The sequence below is a fragment of the Amblyomma maculatum genome, chromosome 3, assembly GCF_055883805.1.
Source record: "Amblyomma maculatum isolate TAMU_Amacu chromosome 3, ASM5588380v1, whole genome shotgun sequence".
NCBI classification, from domain to species: domain Eukaryota; kingdom Metazoa; phylum Arthropoda; class Arachnida; order Ixodida; family Ixodidae; genus Amblyomma; species Amblyomma maculatum.
In genome coordinates this window covers 111,304,695-111,325,336 of record NC_139346.1, presented here as the reverse complement: position 1 = coordinate 111,325,336, position 20,642 = coordinate 111,304,695, and the positions used below count along the sequence as shown (strand labels likewise).

The window sequence follows — 20,642 nt, the reverse complement described above, 5'->3', positions numbered from 1 at the left end:
AGGATGGGGTTCCATTTAACGCATTATGCTTATGGGCCTCCACTGTATATAGCGCTCCAGAATGGCAGGCTATTACAGTGACAGAGATACCAGACATGTTCAAATTTATTTTCTAGAGAGTATGGAGTAATTAATTCCTATCCACAAAGTGGCTGCAGAACCTCCCGAATGGCTCTCAAGGGTACAGTCTGTTGTCGCGACAGGAGTTTTAATGCAACCAGGCTAGTCAAACACTATTTGATCATGACATTCATCCATGTATAATACCTTGTGTCTCTTTTTTTATGTTTTGATAAGAGTTTCGTGTTATGTCGTGTGCCAAAGCCAGGCAATAGAGAAAAAAGTCCGGAGCAGGGCGCCGTGGTAAAGAGCTGGGCTGGGGATACAAGGGATGGAGGTTCTATTCCCCAGTGGAAAACAAGGTTTATTAATTTATGTTTTAAGCATCATAATCGCCACAAACGCGTGACACGTTTACTGACGACAACGATGAGCCATTAAAGACTTTCGACTTCATATTCTCTTCCTTGCCTCTGTAGCCAACGAGCTGGTACTTGAGAGAGCGGAGTGAGCACGCAAGTATCCCACATACCCCTGCTCTACATTGAGTTACTTCCCTTGAGCTCTAGAAAATAACCTTTTCAGCGCGAATGCTCGTCTCGCGAACTTCTTTTAAAAACAAGCGCTTGCGATACAGACAGAGGACGAGACAAAACGAACAGAATTCGAACTTCTGTTCCCTGCTCGTAAATTGAATAACAAAACAAAGCGAGCTTTTTCACTTCAGTAAATTTTATTCTTTTTAAAGCATTACCTCTTCATGCACTGAAAAAGAGAAGCATCTTTTTGAAAACAATCAGCACCAGGAGAGAAGTCTATCTCCCCTGTTGCCCCTAGCCATCGACCGGAATCTTTTGGAACACATCAGCACAAGAGGCTTGATCGATGATGTCTTGCTGGCCGTTATGGTCAGGGCTGCAAAGCAAAGCCTCGAAGGCTTCTAGAATGCGCGAGCCGTTGTACTCAGTCGAACACGTCCACACCATGTACACGAAGGTTGCTGCCTCATCGCGAAATTTCTGCTTTCACCTGAAGATTTCAGGGTGTCATTGGCTGTAGAGTACCGGGTTGCGAAAAAACCCCGTCTGTAATTTTCTCCACATAACTTCCTTTTTCGTATTGAGAGTTCAGTGTAGTTGCGCATAAATATACCGATTTAATCTGTGGTATGGTATAATTACCTGGTATGCGGCCGACATCCTCTTTGCTGTATGTAAATGCGGTATCTTGGGATGGTCGAGAGTCGGTGGGTAAGAGAGATGTCGGGCGATCGAATGACACTCCTCGTTTCTTCCAAGTTCCTGGTGAGTGCCTTAAGTTAGCTACTGCGACAACTACCTTCTCAAATAAATTGCGAGGGACTTTATCGACTGAAGTAGTGACAGGCGAAAGCCTGAGTGCCGCTTTCTGCTACGCAACTGGCACCAATTAGGAATATTTTATTAAGTCGTCCATAATTGATTGTATAGTAGTTTCAATCCTTAAGTAGGCATATATTATTAACCTAATTGATTAGTCAATAATTGGGTAACTAATGAGTTACCTAAAATCGCTCTCTAATGCCATCCCGCCTCGGCCAATCAGAGTCGCCTCAAAAGCAGGACACATTTTGTCGACGATAGCATGAGCCATTAAACGCTTTTGCCTTAATATACGATTCTCTACTGCAGTATGTTTTCCTATATCACTAGAAGTGACTGTATGTTAAGCATGTGGGGACGAGCACTAATATATCACAATAGCCTGCTGTCTCCTCTGAGTAAAGTATGGAGACCGAAAAGGTTTTTATTACAGGCTTTTTCTCTAAAACAAAATATGCTCATCTTGTGTGTCAACTTGTTTTGCCCCTTCTAGCGATGCAAGACTTTACCAAAAGCAGGAACGCCGCCATGAGATCTATAGCACCGCAGAGGCGATACAGGTTGTCGTACGATCCTCCTTTGTCACGGAACAGACCTACGCAAAAGGGATAAGCATCAAAATGAGATGAGCTTAAGAAGCAAGTCGGAAGATACGCTAACGTTGTGTTACCCTACTTTTAATGGACAACATTGAATTGGCTGCAAGCCGTCGTTTGAATGCCAATATAAGATCTTTCATAACTCTGCAAAAGCCTGCAGTTTAGGGACAAGTAATTTAGGAGAGTTTTCGTCAGAGGCTAACCAAGCCCGCCACGTTGGGGTAGAAGAGTGTGGAAAGTAAGGTATGTGAATTATAATAGGGTACGAAAACATGCAGTTGAATTGTCCTGAAACCCTCAGTCGGCACACATGCATTATGGCCTACACTAATAGCGTGGTCAGATTCCTTAACCCCATTCCCGCTACCTTGCCGCCGTCAGGAAACTTGCCGCAACATGTTTTGAGGCTCATGCATATGCAGATTTTTACACGTGACCTTCACGGTCACACTGTGCACACCGGAGCTATTCAGCGTCTCAGATTTAACCTCGCAAGACCGCGTATCTAAAGCTGCCACTACTATTCTACGCCGGTGCATGAGACAACCAGTGCTCTCTGCACCAATATTGTTCTAAGCTAACATTTTTGTCTTATTCTATATTCTGTCGTCGCACAGCGAAAAAATTGATTTCTTCTGGTCCTAGGGTTAGGGTAACAAATATCTTTTATAATGAAATGGTTACAAGAGAGGAAACACTGCAGCTCTATCACATTCAACACACTTCTTTGACTAAGAATACCAGACGTGATCCCCGGCCGCGACACGCATTCCAGCTTCCTAAGCACTTAGACTACCAGCGATGTCACACTTACATTATTAAACATTAACAACAGACAAAGAAAATGCGACAGTAGTAACCCAAAATACAGAAGTGTTACAAAGGGCGTTATAAGCTTACAAGTGGCATACAAGTAACATGTATGTCTCTGAAATAAACACTATCTGATTTCATCACCGTAAACCTTCCTGAAATAGCTGGTAAAAAAGCGAAAACGTGTTCTGTACAAATATTCAGCTCCAACGCACACTACATGCATGTACAGGCGTAGTCAAAAGTTCCCAGGACACAGGTTCTGAATCTGTTCGGCATATGCTGGCACTAGGTATCCCATTAAAGTTATCAATAATTTCAGAGGTTAGAATAATGCCCTGTCATGCCTCCACAGATATTTTGAGATTTGGGGGCATCGTAGTTGCCGAGCTATACTGCACAGAAGCAGACCCCGTGGCCTGAAACCTTTGACTACTCCTGTACGTGCAATACAAATGCTAATATGCGTGTCATGTTTAAAATGCATTACATTAGACCTCATCACGGAGCAACAGCAACGGCGGTATTTGAATGGTTGATTTTATGCTCACCCACAAGGGAAGGCTCAAAGAAGGATAGCGGAAGAGACACAAACGCCACGAGACCCCAACAGACTGGCACGCAGCGCACTCCCAAATAGTCCGCAGTGAGGACTGCTTTGATGGTGGCCAAGTAGCCTTGTTGGATGCCAGTGATCACAGTCACAACAACAATGGCCGGAAAAGTATGTAAGTGCGGCATCAGCATGAAGCAACCGGAAACCAACAGTAAACTGGCAGAGGCAACGATACATCGACCGTGGGGCACCTTGTCCGATAAAAGAGGGATTACAAGTCGTCCGATGAAACCGCCAGTGCAGAGGTACGTCACGAGCAGCGCTGCAGATCGTTTTGACACTTTCTTGTCTCCAGCGTAGTCCACTATTGTGGAAGCGAATAGGGGCAGTGTGAACTCAGCGGCAACTATAGGCACCAAGAGAGCATAAAATACTGGTGCCTTCACAACATTTACAGCTTCCAGAAAGAAGCCAGTGGCGCCATCCTGGTCATCTTGATCATTTGATGCCTGCGTATCACGTCCTGGTCTCCGTGATTCAGGATGAGCGTTGTCCGAACTATTGCTCATAATGGTAGTTGGAAGCGTTACCGTGTACAACGATGTAGTCTGTTGTGCTGCGGGCACATTTCGCTCCTTTGTCCGTTCGTTCAGCCGACCGAACTGTGTATGCTCTGTGAAAGGAACTGCACATTTCGTTGGCTCTTGGTCATTAACCGCACGTTTCATGCAAATATTGCGAAGCGGCACTTTGACTGGTCGTGGGTTTCGCAGAAGAACGGCTAGCGGTAGTATGTTCAGAGTCAGTCCGCCAAGCACAAGAAACATTCCGCCGAGTCCATATTTTTCGTCCAAAGCCGACAGCAGCAATGGACCGACGACGCCTGAGATTGAAACTCCTAGAAATTTCAGTCCCATGGCTGCACTCCGGTACTTGCTGAAGTAGGACACCATATATACGGATGTGGTGATCATGAGCGTACCTTCAGATATACCTGCACGGAGAAACAGATGCACCTTAATGTCTCTTTGCTATATTGCAATTTCGTTGCATAACAATAACTGATCATCAGGTCCAAAATCAAGAGTGGTTATGATTAACGGGAAGAACAATCTTACTACGGGTGTGCGGCCAAAGAGAGCCTGGTATGTTTCTTAAGCTTGAAGCACATAAGACCACTCATATTTTTAACAACACAGTGTCTGGCTTTTCATTCAAATATTCGAGCACTACGATGTAAGTGATTGTAAATTGGACATAGGAAACTGTGTCATCGCTTTTAAAGCACCTACTATAGGACCGCTAAGGTAAATATTTCAATATATTTTCTTCGCGTATAGTTTTTCCTGTGCATAAATTACTAAACGAAATGAATAAAAATGCCCATGGCCCAATGAAAATCTTTGGCCCAATAAAAACTAAAGTGAATGGGCGAGGTTTATTATAAATAGATTAGAACATTTACACTTAATCACGTGTACACAAAGTGGAAACGCTACACTGAGAAACTCTAACCAAAGCTTTAATGATCTACCGAGGTCATGGACGACAGGTTGCAGGACTGGGTGGTTTTGAAATTAAAACGCAATGCAGCCGGTTGCAGTGGTGGAGAAATTTGTTGCACTTTAAAAAGTTGTTTTCATGTGTCACAGTGTAACAGCCTCTCATGCCTTCGTAATTTCACCTTCCCGAGGGTTTGTAACAGCTCGCGAAAGCTCCCACACCGAGCAGAGGCGAGGACAGCATTAAAGGAAAATGGCGAGCATAGTCTTCTCAAAACTGCCTTTGAGAGAAAATGGTGATGCAATGTTTCATCCGCTACAAAGAAGAATCTGCAAAAAAATGTAAAGGACATAAGGGGCCTCGTTTTCAAAAAAGTGCAAAATTAACCAGAGCCACTGACACTGCTCATTTCATTAATCGATGCAAAATCATAACGTTATCGAGGAGATAATCGATCACAAAGTTGGAAAAAGCACTATCACAAGCCACCAGTGGGATGCCAATCCACGACCCACCCATGTTCTATTCCCATTTGAACGTGAATCGTCTTTCAACCAGCTATAAATGGCTCTCATACTGGCAGTCCTTATGCGCCAATTTGATCTCTCCGCTGCAACGGATATCCACTCCGATGTCTGTGGCGTCGGCCTTTGAATGCTCCTGCAGGTAAACAGTGGTGCCGAGTATATAACTTCGTGTGCCTGCCGCTCCTTAGAGAAGTCCTACAGGAAATACACATTAACAGAATAGGAATTTCTAGCAACTGTCCTTGCGTTTCATGCGTTCCAATTACCCTTTGGACGTTCATTTAAGATTGAGGACGATCATCATAGACAATGCTGGGTGAGAGGCCTTCAACAATGCATCCTGCCGAATGGTGCTTTGGACCTTGCTCGGGAGGAATATGGCTTTATGTCCCATACAAAAATGGAGAAAAAGAAACACTCGAATAACTGTCCCTTACACAAATGGAGAACAAAACTGTATAAAAACAATTGCCTCTGAGTCGTCAAGTACTCGTGGCAATTCATTTAACGTTGCTTGAGTAGCAATCCAGCTAGTATTGGATCCATCAGAGCGGAGCCCCGAAGTTTCCCATATATTTCGGCTTTTCCTTGGACTACTTTGCGATACCGCAAAATACCTTTTTTCTCAAATTCGCCCCAGCAAGTTCTTTTTTATGGGTCTACAGTCGTAAATCAAATAACTAAACAGTGTGAACGCTTCGACTTCGATGAATTTTATGCTTTATTGAGGATGAGCTCCTTAGTACAAGCCTGAAATATTTATTGAAACTACACCCGAAAAGAAGGAATAAATGCCGCTTAGTGCTTGTCCCGCGCTCTCGGAGCATCATAATATTTCATTGAGACCTCTAATTGATGCCGTTTGTCCCATTTCACTTCGCGCTCAGGACCTGTGCATGTGACGAACAATTCGCTATCCCAAAAATTCCCAACTCCGTGCTTTAAAAGCGAACTATCCACCGTACTGAGCCGTAACATTTCTTTCCTTAAGCATACGTAAACAAAAGTGAGAGAAAACGTCTGAAAAGTTAATGCCCCGCAGCGATTGTTTCAATTCTTTTCTTATAAGAAAATATTGAAAGCGACTAGTTTACACGATAAGCGACTAGTTTACACGAGGGGCGATCAACCATGACGCTTTCCCTGGCATTGTCAGCCTAGCTTGGGGAAGCACGTTGCTGCGAGACGCATAGCCAACGAAGTCTCCTTGCACCACGGTGTAAGCGGCGTGAAAAAAGGGATTATAGACGCGACGGCTGCACAGTAATACAACCATACACAAACTAATCGCCACTTTCGGCTTGACTCGGAGCGTTCGTCAAATTGTTATATTTATTTCAATGAGGCTTTTTGAATTCCCGGGCAAGGTCAAACGATTTTGACATCAGGAGCATGTCGATCAATTCTGATTTTTCAAGGACGCCATCTATGATGATGGCGGTCGCTTTTCGCACCAATGGGCTCTATACCCTATCGTCTAATGAACCGCAAGAGAACAGCTTGGAGGGTTCCTCTAGAGTATGTACTTCTCAAACTCTCCACCTGTTGTACTGTCGTTGCTTTCCATACCGCCTCTACTCAAGTAAGCAGTGCTGTTAAGCTGGTCCTTTCCGTGCTTGTTACAAAGCCTGATCCTTGTAAGTTGAAGAGCACATGCAACATATACATCAAATTGTGAGCGTCTACCAACGTTCAAATATAGATGGCACGTTAGGCATTTATACTGGCAAGTAGAGAAAAGTAATTTGAATTACGGATTATAAAAAAGGTTGTCTGTTATTAACTTTTGTTCTGTCGAGATACTCCCGGACAGCATTGATCGTTGCGGTCTAGACATAATAAAAAGTAGACTTGTGCGAAGACATTTTTCAAATTTGTTGTGGTGTCTCTGCGATTGCGAACTTTTGTAATGACCATCATCGTCATCATCAGCAGCACTATAGCCACTGTGGGGCAAATGAATACCTCTCCCATGTTTCTCTAATTAGCCCAGTCTTGTCCTAACTGCCTCCTCTTGACACCTGCGAACTTTTTAAATTCCTCCACACACATAATTTTCGGCCACGCCCTGCTGCGCTTTCATTTCTTGGAATGTAATCTCCTATCCATGCCCAATTCGTATTTTTCATTTAGACTGTGTAAGGCCGCGGTGGCCCTTTTTTTAATGTTTCGGCGCCCGCGCCGCAGAAAACGGCGATGGAAGCTTCCCCAAGCTACGAGAAATCGACGCGACCGATTGCGTCATCACGGCCACCGTGCTGCGCCTCCTCGCCCTCGTCGCCATGCGCGCAGTCAAGCGTGCATCCCCCCGCACGGTCCCGACCCTCGTCCTCGCTTCTCGCGGGAGGGCCGCCCGTGTTGACCACGTTCGAGAAAGTTCGAGGCTTCTCCAGAAGGCCAAGGGGGGAAGGCATAGCTTTGGCAGCGCTAAGCTGTTTTTCCGTTCCTCCCCCGCTTCTAGAAGGTTCGGCGCTGGCTATTTAAGAGCGCGCCGCGCAGTTACTTACGGTTCTGGCTTTTGTGCTGAGGCTAGTCGTTGATGGAGATAGCGTAGCAGGCAGGCCCCGGCTGAGGAGTCGTTAAAAAGAGTGATGCGCTCGTTTTGCTGTTAGTTTTTAGCTCAGTCTCTTTTGTAAAGTGTGTCGCCTCTCTGTCTGGTGTGAATAAGTTTTCTGTACCCTGTGCTTCGTGTTCTTGTTATATAAAGTTAATGTTCGTTTTGTTACTACAAGTCCGTTGGCCTTCGTCTCAGTGTGCTTGCGTGTGAACAGCACGTCGCCTGCCGAATCGAGGAGCACCTAGCTTGGAGAGGTGCGGAAGATTTAAAGAAGGAGAAGAAGAAGAACATGTGATTTTTACTGGCGCAGCCGACAGTACGATTCGGCAACTGCGGCACTCCGCAAGCCCAGCCCGTTACTCGAGCCGTCGCAACGTTATCGGCGCTCACCAAAGTCTGCCGGCCGGTCAAGGTGAAAGAGCTTCGCCGCGTGCAAGGACCTAGGGACCCCAAGAGGAGACGGTCAGAGGCAGCGGCGAATAGGAGTGCCCAGCAAAGAGGAGCGGCGCGGCAAGGAGGGAGCAACCGTTGCTGAGGTGTTGAGATCTCCCGGTCGTTCGGGGTAGGAGTTTCGTCGACGCGTGCAAGGACCCAGGGACCCCCAGCGGTGACGGTCAGAGGCAGCGACGGTCGGAAGTGCCCCACAGCGAGGAGCGACGCTGCGAGAAAGTCGGAACCGTTGCTCAGGTGAGCGGGATTTCTTGCGTCCGTTGGTGTGCGTGGCTCAGGCATTAGGAGCGGGAGGTGCGCGGTGTCGACGTGTAGTTAGGTTAGCAAACATGAACACCAGAAAGTCAGTGTTTTCCGGATGGACCAGAGTGTCCGTAAGAGTCCCCATAGCCTCACTGAGACGGAAGAATTGCGTAACAAAGACGAATAGTAAGGGCCTGGCGAAGCGTCGAGAGACAGAGGCGAAAGCAGAGGCTGAATTAGGAATTAGAGAGATGGAAGCCGAGGTGGAAAGGAGAAAGATAGCAGTTAAATTGGAAATCGCAAAAATGGAGATAGAATTGAGAACGATGGAGGCAGAATTGAGAAAGTACGAACTGGAAACTCAAAAAGCGATAGCTGAAGCTCGAAAGGTACCAGCAGAGGTCCAGTTAGTGGAAATAAGACAAATGCCCCTCGAACGCCAAATCGAAACAGGTACTCAAGCAGAAGAAACTAAAAAGAACCCTCCGAAAAAGCGGCCCCGAATAGTACTCGAAGGGAATGTGTCAGGTAACGCTGCAGCTTCAGCGTCAGACACTACCGCGAGTATAGATCCGGCGGAGACGACCTTCGCCGAGGAGAGAAATTCAGTCGGCATGAACGGCGCGTCGTCGGCTAAGGAGGTAAACAACCCCAAAACAACTGCGGAAGCCGTAGCGATGGAAGTGCCCACGTGCGCTCAGATTACCGAAGGCGTCAGCATCCAGTCAGGCGCATGGGAAGACGCGCGGCAGCAGAAGACCGAACTAAAACTCGCTGTAGACGAGGTAATAGAAGAACGTAAAGCTGCAGCGTGTTTACAAACTGATCCTGACGCGTTTAATGTAGAAAAGGCGAGTGAAACATCGACACCGGGCGCGAGCGCTTACCAAGAACAGGGCGCCACAGTTGGTTCAGTGACAGCGGTCACGAGCAATGCGGTCGTCGAGATCCGCGATCATACGTTCACCGCAGCAGAAGTCTCCGCAGCTGTCGCAAACATCGAAGTCAGCACCGCAACAGTCACAGAACTGGCCACCGTTCGCACTCGTGAACCCGAGACGCTCAGTGAAGCGACGAGTCCCCCATTTGAAGGCGAGTGTTTGGCATGCTGCGTTTTCGCAGACCTGCACGAGCCGCTTGATGCCGCGCCCCTCCCTAGCTCTAACGAGTGTCGAGATGAAACAAAATCTCCACCTGAGCCACCTGAGCCACGTTGCGCCGGCGGGCGTGAGCAGTCCTGCTCGCCTGTGCTTGAAAGTGTGTGCGCTCGCGAGCATGGAGTGACAAGCGAAGCGCGCGAAGAACACTTGCCGGACTTGACCGCATGTGATGTGTGCAGAACTCCAGGATCTGGGACTTGCTCTGACGTTTTGCCTGCTGTGCAGTGACTGTGCGCGAGAGAAGTGCTTTTGAACTTTGTGCTTGTGAGCTTTCTGCGCCAGGAACTGCGACCAACTTTGAATGTCATTCGTGCCACCCTGAGACTGTGAGCAAAGGGAACTGTGCATGTAGACCGTGTGTCAGCGGTCGAAGGGCCGCGGCCTTTAGTGTGTATTCGGTTTGGCTGGGCAAAAAAGCCCAGCAATCCTCTTATGGTGGGGCGTGTAAGGCCGCGGTGGACCTTTTTTTAATGTTTCGGCGCCCGCGCCGCAGAAAACGGCGATGGAAGCTTCCCCAAGCTACGAGAAATCGACGCGACCGATTGCGTCATCTCGGCCACCGTGCTGCGCCTCCTCGCCCTCGTCGCCATGCGCGCAGTCAAGCGTGCATCCCTCCGCACGGTCCCGACCCTCCTCCTCGCTTCTCGCGGGAGGGCCGCCCGTGTTGACCACGTTCGAGAAAGTTCGAGGCTTCTCCAGAAGGCCAAGGGGGGAAGGCATAGCTTTGGCAGCGCTAAGCTGTTTTTCCGTTCCTCCCCCGCTTCTAGAAGGTTCGGCGCTGGCTATTTAAGAGCGCGCCGCGCAGTTACTGACGGTTCTGGCTTTTGTGCTGAGGCTAGTCGTTGATGGAGATAGCGTAGCAGGCAGGCCCCGGCTGAGGAGTCGTTAAAAAGAGTGATGCGCTCGTTTTGCTGTTAGTTTTTAGCTCAGTCTCTTTTGTAAAGTGTGTCGCCTCTCTTTCTGATGTGAATAAGTTTTCTGTACCCTGTGCTTCGTGTTCTTGTTATATAAAGTTAATGTTCGTTTTGTTACTACAAGTCCGTTGGCCTTCGTCTCAGTGTGCTTGCGTGTGAACTGCACGTCGCCTGCCGAATCGAGGAGCACCTAGCTTGGAGAGGTGCGGAAGATTTAAAGAAGAAGAAGAAGAAGAACATGTGATTTTTACTGACTGGAATGTCAGAATGTCAGTAACTCGAGTTATTTCTCGACCCATTCAGATTGATATACATCTCTAAAGATTACACCTACCGTTTTCCGTTCCGTAGCCCTCTGCGTTGTCATCAGCTTACGTCGAACCCTTTTCGTTAGCCTCCACGTTTAAGCCGCGTAGGTGTCTACCGGTAAGGTGCAACTCTTATATACTGTCCTCTTGAAAGATACCGCTAAGCGCTAGTCATATTGTTTGAGTACCTTCGAAATGCGTTCCGTCCGCATCTTATCTTCCTAGGGTTTTCCTTTTCGTGGTCAAGATCTGCGGTTACTACCTGTCCTATGTAGATATAATCGCCTACCACTTTCAGTACTTCCCTACCTATTTTAAACTGCTGTTTTCTTCCCAGGTTGTTCAGCATTACTTTAGTTTTCTGCATACTAATCTTTGGGCCTACCTTTTTGCTTCTTCTGGCCAGGTCATTATTCCTTTGTTGCAATGGGTCCCCTAAGTTACTTTATAGGGCAATGTCATCACCGAATCACAAATTACTCAAGATTCTCCATCAACCCTGATACCTAACTGCTCCCATTCAATGTTTTGAGTACGCCCTCTTAGCAAGCTGTTGGGGTCGCAACACCTCTTGCAACACGAACACACTCCCCAGACTTGACGGGGTATAAAAGACCCTGGCGCAGCCCATTGGCAGAAAAAAATAAATGCATGGGGTATTAAACATGCCCCCATTAGCATAAGTTTTATTTTGGGACACATGAAGAAACTTTGAAGGAAAGATACTTTTACTCATTGGGATGGTATAGAATAGGACACTAGAATTCAGGCGATTAGCCCGAATTCGCTTGTCGCTACCATTCAAACGGTACTCAAGGACCCCACAATTACAACAATAGTGAATGAAGATCTTCCATCTCCCCACCTACACCTTCTACAACTCTGGGCACGCCGAAACCAGATCGAAATCAGGCTGCTCGGCATTCTGAAGACGTGCAAAAAAAGACTGAGGTGAACCGAGTGACAGCACGGGCACGCCGTTTGAAAAGGTTGAACGACTGATGCATTCGTTTGGGCTCATGGGCGGCCAACAGGGCACTCTGGAGGACTTTTTGTAGTATGGATAAGGGATGACATATCAAAGATCATGCAGAAAGTATTAGTCTAGCATTAAAACTCACACCAGAGGAGTTTGCAGATTAGGCTGCAGTCCTTTTTTCCCGAACCGTGCTCGGTGTCCCGCTCATCTACCTACGAAGGACGTGGTTGATAAAATGGGGACAACATAACCATTTACCATATTGTTGTTATTGGCTGCTATCGAAGAAGAAAATGGTAAACTGCACCTGAGAATGACAATGTTTCTTATGAGATATTCTAGAATTTAGAATGAGTCTTAACTGACAGCCTGCTGTATGTGATAAAGGAGGTATGGAAAGGAGAGAAATTTTTGTTGGTTGGAAACACTCGGTGGTGGTAACAATATCACAAGCTAAAACCGCTCCTACAAGCCTAACATGTTTTCGGCCAATATCGCTAATCGCCACAATTGCAAGATTTATGAAAAAAATGATAGCCACCCGTCTGTCATGGTCGTTCGAAAGTCAACAAAAATATCATGCTCGGCAAATGGGATTCCGTGAAAGTCTTGGAACAGAAACTTGTTTGGCTATACTAGGCGAAGAGGTCGTACATGTGTCGTCTCGTTGCCTACTTGTACACACCGTGGTGGGTACCGACGGGGCAAAGGCATACGATAACGTGTTACATTTCAAGGTATTTACAACATATGGAAAGTATGGGCGTTCCCCCCTTCAGGTAACAAAGACGTGCAACGCCCGTTTAAGGAGAGGACGTGTTCTGTAAGCGTAAATGGATGGACAATTACATCTCAAACAGAGGTGTGCCGCAAGGGTTAGTTTTAGTGTCTTTGTTGTGTAGTATCTAACTCATCACTTTGGCGTGGGAATTACCTGAAATACCAGAAGGGCAGTTCATTATTCACGCAAACGATGTCACATAATTGTCTACTCATAAACGCCTTGAGACAAAAAATCTTTATTTGAAAGAGGCCCTAAATACACTAGATGAGTACGTACTCAATGCAGGTCTGGAGCTGTGACACCAAAATTTCAGCTACATTCATGTTGCAAACAAAAATGGAAGAAAATAAATGACGATGAAAAGAGATGCTAAATATTGGAAATCAGGTGTTAGAAGAGGTGGCAGAACTCAGAGTTCTTGGCCTAGATTATTCGCAAATCTGACAAAAGAACACAACGGCTCCATAGGATGAAAAAAACCATCCGCGACTTTCTTGCACTTCATAAGACGTATTTTGTTAAGTAGAGGAGGAGCCTAAACGGAGATGGCAAGACGTCTTGTACAATCAGTGCTTCAGCCCAGTATACTATGCCAGGCCCAGTTCCAAAAACTTACGAGACTACTGGTACATTTCAATGCCCACTCCGTTGTCGCCATCCTAGCATTCTCTTTGCCGATAAGTACACGTGCGCTCATCCCACCGTGTACTTATCCCCTCCCTAATAACGTTAATAAACTGGCGGAAGTATCCCTTTAAACGATAAGGGCTGGGGTGGCTGTTACCCCATCGGGCAAATGCCGATGGAACTCTCAATACATAGGATTGATCACCTGCCCGAAATGTTCTACACCAGCTGCAGAGATAAGGGCTGGGGTGGCCTTTACCCTATCGATCAAATGCCGATGGAACTCTCAATACATAGGACCGATCACCTGCCCGAAATGTTTTACACCAGCTGCAGAGATAAGGGCTGGGGTGGCTGTTTCCCCATCGGTCAAATGCCGATGGAACTCTCAATACATAGGACCGATCACCTGCCCGAAATGTTCTACACCAGCGAGATAAGGGCTGGGGTGGCTGTTACCCTATCGGTCAAATGCCGATGGAACTCTCAATACACAGGACCGATCACCTGCCCGAAATGTTCTACACCAGCTGCAGAGGTAAGGGCTGGGTTGGCTGTTACCCCATCGGTCAGATGCCGATGGAACTCTCAATACATAGGACCGATCACCTGCCCGAAATGTTCTACACCAGCTGCAGAGATAAGGGCTGGGGTGGCTGTTACCCCATCGGTCAAATGCCGATGGAACTCTCAATACATAGGACCGATCACCTGCTCGAAATATTCTACACCAGCTGCAGAGATAAGGGCTGGGGTGGCTGTTACCCCATCGGTCAAATGCCGATGGAACTCTCAATACATAGGACCGATCACCTGCCCGAAATGTTCTACACCAGCTGCAGAGATGGATGTTCGCCACCGGCTGTGGACTTGAGCAGGGACGAGGGCGTCATTGGTATGAATTCTCCTGGAAGTGGGGCTGTCAGTGACGGGAGAGGAGGATTTCTCCAAGTGAAAAACAGACAGCACTAAGAGCAAATACCTTCTCTGCTTTCTGGCAGAAAACGAGTTACATGACTTTCTATGATATGCCTTATGGTAAGTTGGCGAGAAAAATAAAACAATCGCACTGGGGAGTTTGTTTTCTTGCCTAACAACTTTCTTAGTTAGAATTGTATTACTATAATTATGATGAACTATGGTCGGTGTGCTGCCACTATAGATATATTCTAATGCTTTCACGTATGGTTCAACTACACCATGATCCCGCAACGCCTGCATGACTGCGGAGGTTTCGACTGAGTCAAATGCTTTCTCATAGTCACTGAATGCTATGTATGCGGGTGGTCATAATCCGAGCACTATTCTGTAATCTGGTTGATAGCATCGATGGTAAGTACCCTTTCCAAAAATCGCCCTATCATTGAAATTCATTGAAGTCTAAGGTTTTCCTTATTCTATCAGCAATCACCTTAGTAAATACTCTGTCCGTAATGGATACTAAGCTGACTGATCTGTAATTTTTAAGTCCCTAAGAAAGGGGACCTGTTTATGAATCTTATTATGTTAGCATTCTTTCATGATTCCGGCATCTTTGATATCATCAGGCATTGAGTATACAGGGTGGTTACTTTTTCTACCATGATACCCCTGCGTCTTTAAACAAATCTGCAGTTACCTGATTCTTCCTATCTGCTTACCCCCTTTTCATAGATTCTGAAGCCTGAATAATCTGTTACTGGCGGGAGGTCTTATTGCACTTCACTATTGCCAATCTCATTGTTGCTCTGACGGCTTCGGAAACTGTTTGTCCGTATAGAACTTGTCATTTACATTAGCTATCTTGTACACATAAGTAATGACATTGCTCGCCTTGTCCATCAGTTCATACATCTGATTTTGCCGGTGTCTATTTGTCTCTTAATGCTTACAGGATCTTAATTCATTTTCGAGTTTCTCCATGTTATACACCCTTACGTCCGCCACATTCCAGTTTTTATTTGCTTTAATATGTCTGCCAGTTCTACTCGGTGTGGTGAGTTGGAGGCTTTCATACGTTGGCGTTTCTCAATAAAATATTTCGTTTCTTCAGACAGTTTGCCGGCATCTTCTCTAACTATCCTACCGCCTACTTCTACCGCGCACTCAGTAATGATATCTTCGAAAATTTCTTTCATTGCTTCTAGGCTAAGCCTTCTTCCACAGTGAACACTGAGCATTTATTCATTAGTCTTCTCACCTTGCCGCTAATTCAATGATGGATTTCTTCCTCATTAATCTTTTCCGCTACCTCTTAGAATCCAGATTGTTTGAGACCTTTCCAACCTGTGGTTACTGCATAGAAGCTTCTCGCTCACCTCTAAATCACGCACAATTCCTAGATTAGAACACCGTATGAAGTTTATTCATTCTTAGTCTCACTGTTACTGCTTTTCTATTTGCAGTTCCGGTTAATCCGTTTGCTGAAGCTGGTATTCATTACTCGTAATTTGTTGCGTTGAGAGAACTCAAATATTCCCCCTGCTATTTCTTGGCCCAATGGCAAAGTTACTCACTGCCTGTTCTCCAGCTTGATTCTTGGCTACCTTGGCATTGAAGTCACCCATCGGTACAGTACACTGCGTTTTTGCTTTCCCATTGCCGATTCTACACCTTTATAGAAGCGTTTTACTGCCTGGTCATCATGACTATATGTAGGCGCGTAGGCATATATACGCTCCAGCTAATACCACTTACAAGGTTTAATTACGATGCATGTAAACCTCTCATTAATGCTATAGAGTTCATTATTGTTACCGGCCTGATTCTGATTGACAAGGAACTGTACTCCTAGTTATCGTTTATTCGGTACTCCTAGATAACACAATACCTGCCAGCCATTTAGTAGAGTGATGCCCCAGTTGGGCTGCTAATCCTACTAAGCCTATGATATCCCATTTCCTACCCTCGGGTTGCTCAACAGCACTGCTAAACTAACCTCATGAGCTAGGGTTCTGGCATTAAACGTAACAAGAGTCAGTTTAAATGGCGGCCTGTCCAGAGCCAGAAATTCTTAGCACCATCCGTTGGGTCACAGGTCTGACCGCCGCCACCGGGGTCAGGTGCTCCGCAGCCACTGAGTACTGAGGGCCGTGGGTTCGTTAGAGTGGTCATAGAATGTTGTGGTTAATTATCGCACCGGTATGGCCAAATCCTATTCTGATGAGGGAGTGCTTTTTCGGATGTGTTCACCGGCACTAGGTCGCACCTCGTACCTATGTATAAAACTGCATCAACACGCAGATTTTTTTCTTTATTCTGTGGAGAATTGCGCGGCGCCGTTTTTCGAACTGCGGTCATTTTGCATGCGAAGTGGATCTTCTACCTCCACGCCCCGCTGTAACAACCAGCTGTTCTTTTATCAAGAACATGAAGGCGCCAGGTTATTTCAAGCAAGCAATATTTCCTGATGTTATATGGTTAGTCACAAATACTCACCATAGAAAAATCCAAACGTCAGCATCATCCACTGGATGTTCGGAGCGAAGGCAGATGCAATTATGGCAGCGGGACATAAGATGGCTCCTGTGACTATCATGCTATAGATAGAGGCTTTCTGTTGAACCGCTCCGATTACGAAACCTGCGAAAATACAAGGTTCCTTAAAGGAGTATCACACTCTCATCTCTGATGAGATTGCGTGAAAGCTACTGCACCTGCTTACTATTAGGCTCAAAACAGTCGAATTAATTTCACAGATCCTGTTGCAAGCTTTTACTAAGCACTTTCTGTCGCAAGCTTTTACTAAGCACTCTCACACTACTAGCGACCACTCGCCTCCATTGCTTTTCTTCAAAACCAGAACCCTCTTTCGGTAATTGTTGCTTATATGTATTAGTAACATTCAGGTAACACTCCCCACTCGTACCCCACAGGTTGCGATGTATTTTAACGATATTCTGCTTTGAAATGACGGGTATAGCTTTCTTATTTTTGTCCAAGGGCGCTCTTGCTAGCTTTTCACTAAGTGATGCATAATAGGCCTAAATTGGAATGAGAAAACATCTTCCAAACCATTTGTAGATATGTATTCATATGAGCTCTAAATCTGCTATACACTCTTAGCCGGATCAGGCAGGTAACGGCGGTGCCAGCATACATTCGTCACTTGACAGATGGGTCTTGCACCGATGCGCGTTAAAACAAAGGGTCCAATCAAAAATGTACACAAATCCATAACGTTATCAAGCGTTCTCAGAAGTTCATATTAAGGTAATGTTTTAGGAGACATTAAAGTATCTATCAGCGTGTATTAACTCTTTCTGTCAGTTATGTTTTCATAAAGATTAACTAACACGCTTTTAAATATGATTTTACACTCTCACGTAAAGTAGGAAAGTTGACGTGTACAGTGTAAACAGCTTCATAAAGCTAGCTCTGACGATGTATCATTAGCTTAGCCTTATCTCTAATGAAGAAAATATGAGGAGAGAGATTTTTTTAAATACCACTTCATAGATTTTTCCCAACACATGAGGCCGCATCGGTTACTACTCTCTTATATACAGCATGCTTAGGCCACGCAATATTCTCATCTTCTGCGCTGCCATGGTATTGCTACTGGTTCTGAAATAAGCACAACTGTTACAACCATCGTCTCTGACTGTGTCTGGCGATCGTCGAATCTGTATCTTCACTAATATCGTGACTTGGCACCGCCGTGCTGGAGACGTGGTAAGGGTGATCTACTGCTGTACCCAAGGATGCGGGCCAAATTCCGGCCGCCGCAGCCACTTTTAAATGGAGGCGAAGAGCAAACTACCCGTGTGCTGTACCACATCAGTGCATCTTAAGGAACTCCAGCTGGTTAAAATTTCCGGAGCCCTTCTCTACGACCCCTCTCATAGCTTGAGCCTCTTTGGGACATCAAACTCCATAAACCAAACGAAATCAAATTCCTTGACTTTCAAGCGCGATTTCTGTAGGTCCAGAGTACTGAGTATTCAGCGGAAAAAGCGCGTATAGGCTGAGTTCGTTGCGTAAATGGAGGAGTCATCAATATTAAACGCGTGAAGCCTGCTTCAGATCGTTTGCCTACACACGCGAGACCTTTTATTAGGGCCCGCTATTCGCATAGTTTTAAAGTATCTAAAGGTATGATTAAAACTTGAGCGGTCAAGACTTGTGCAAACTAAGAAGCTCTGTTTTAGTGTTGCGGTTCCCGCCGTTGACTATGGAAAAGCGTTTTTTCGCCTGCATGTGCACTTCGCCTAACAAATGTTAATACTCATTTTAAAATAGTTTGGTTCATGCTGTTCAATGTCCTGAATGTCATGCTCTGAAAGTTATGTGCGACTGCTATTTTCATCTTTCCACATATGCGCAGATGCCCCTTCCGGCGTGCAGCTGTGTCGGTTTTGACAGAATTTATCGGAACTTTAACAGTACCACCGAGGTGAAATTTTACTTTACAGAAGGAGCAGAGGCAAACATCCTTTTCCGGCGCCCGCTTAAACTGTTTTCGCATAACGAACGTATACATCCCTGCGTCGGCAAGCCGGCGGCGGCAGTAGAGCATTTTTTGCTGCGGTCTGGTGCTCTTACAAACAGAAACAAAAGAACATTTGCAAGAGTAAGATGTCTAAACTCAGTATGGCTCTTCCGACAATTGGAAATTATGACCATCTCTTATATATGTAAAAATATTCAGTTGCTGTGATAAAATATTTTTTTTTCCTAATTAACAGTCTTCGTAATTGGTTTCCGAAGAAATTGTCGGGAATTTGTGTTGTTTACTCACGGGGTTAAAGCTAAATTATGCTCTGATCTAATATACGACGACACAAATGAAGGGTCGATGATTGCACTAAAGAAACTCTTTATTTGGGCTGACTTGCGCCCGCAAAAGAACTAAGCAACTCGGCGGCAGCAATAGAAACAAACGTGCTCGTCGATCGTCGAACAAATAATGCTCGTCACACTCGTCAACGCTCAATTTAAAGGCTGCACGGAACAATCTATGTAACGTCGCAAACAGCTACCAGCACGGCCTGGAACATTGTGGAAAGACACCCGAGTGGCCGGAACCTTCGAGACAGATCTCGGTGCATCTTGCGCTACAACAAAACTGATAAAGGTGTGACTCGCGACATCGAGCATTAACAAACAAAGATTACGGAACTGATACACGGTCCAGAATCAGAGTGATAAGCCTGTATGCCGGCGGCTGTTAAAAAAAAATACTGTTTTGAAGGTTTCGCGGCAATATTGTGTGGAAAATTGCAAAAATATACGCCGGCTCCATTGCCTCCGTGCGCACCAAGATATTCCACATTGTCGAAACTTATCTACTTTCATTCTAATACAGCTACGTCACAGCCTACATTCAATTTAGGAACCACATAAGCCAGTATTACATGCCTTATCATTCATAAAACAACGTACAAGTCTTTGTAGGCAAGAGCGAATATCTGCAATGATATATGCGCTTGCAAAAGCGGACATGGTCACTTCAAGAGAACTGAAGTAGCCTCACCCATGAGGTTGCTCATCACTGTGCTTATGGTCCTGGGCCACGAGACCGCTTCCCGGTTTACGCCGAACTTATCCATGAAGAACACGTAAAAGAGGCCACTGTTAGTCTCTGGCATAGTGAACAAGAAGTTAGCGCAAGCCGCAAGTAACGGCACCGTCCAGCAGCAGTCCATGGAGACCATGGGACAGCGAGCGCCACCAGAAGCAGATGGTGAAGGAATCGTTGCAGGCGTCATTTGTTACGGCTCACTTCAGGCAGAATACGCCACGCATTGCTCGGAGCGGAGACTATGCTTAACACTCAACCTACAGCAATATGTTAAAGCTGAACACAGCGGCTCGCAGCACCTGGCCGCCGAGTTATTTCTATCCTGCAAACTTGCACTAGGCCGGTTGCCATGCATTGATAAACGTTCCCGCACGCAACAGCACACCTGGAGTTTGCGGGTTTGCGTCAAGGCGAGACTCCTACGATGCACGGCTCAATCGCACCCCCTGGTGAGGCTGAAAGGCAGCACTCCTCGGTAACTCACCGCAAGTGCCCTAGCAGTCACTGTTCATTGACAGTTCTATCGCTAACAGCATGCGGCTCAGAGTTGGAGAAGTGCACTTTACAACTGTAGGCAGAGCCTTGCACACCTGTTAGCATACGCTCGGTCCGTTCCCCGAAAGCACACCAAAGAGATAAAATGCTCCACATACGCGAGTTTATTTCAGCTGTGCTTTACGAGGGACACTACGAGGCAAT

At 46.0% G+C, this 20,642-nt stretch overlaps 1 protein-coding gene across 1 annotated transcript; it reads right to left on the bottom strand.

The window, feature by feature from the left end:
- Positions 1-1,735: 1,735 nt before the first annotated feature.
- Positions 1,736-20,076, bottom strand: LOC146195694 (monocarboxylate transporter 9-like). The gene is made up of 4 exons (XM_084596834.1): positions 19,896-20,076; positions 16,859-17,002; positions 3,385-4,383; positions 1,736-2,016 (listed from the first exon to the last, which is right to left on the bottom strand). The coding sequence occupies exons 1-4, from the start codon at positions 20,074-20,076 to the stop codon at positions 1,892-1,894; spliced, it is 1,449 nt and encodes a 482-aa protein (XP_084452960.1). The 3' UTR covers positions 1,736-1,891.
- Between the last annotated feature and the right edge of the window lie 566 nt (positions 20,077-20,642).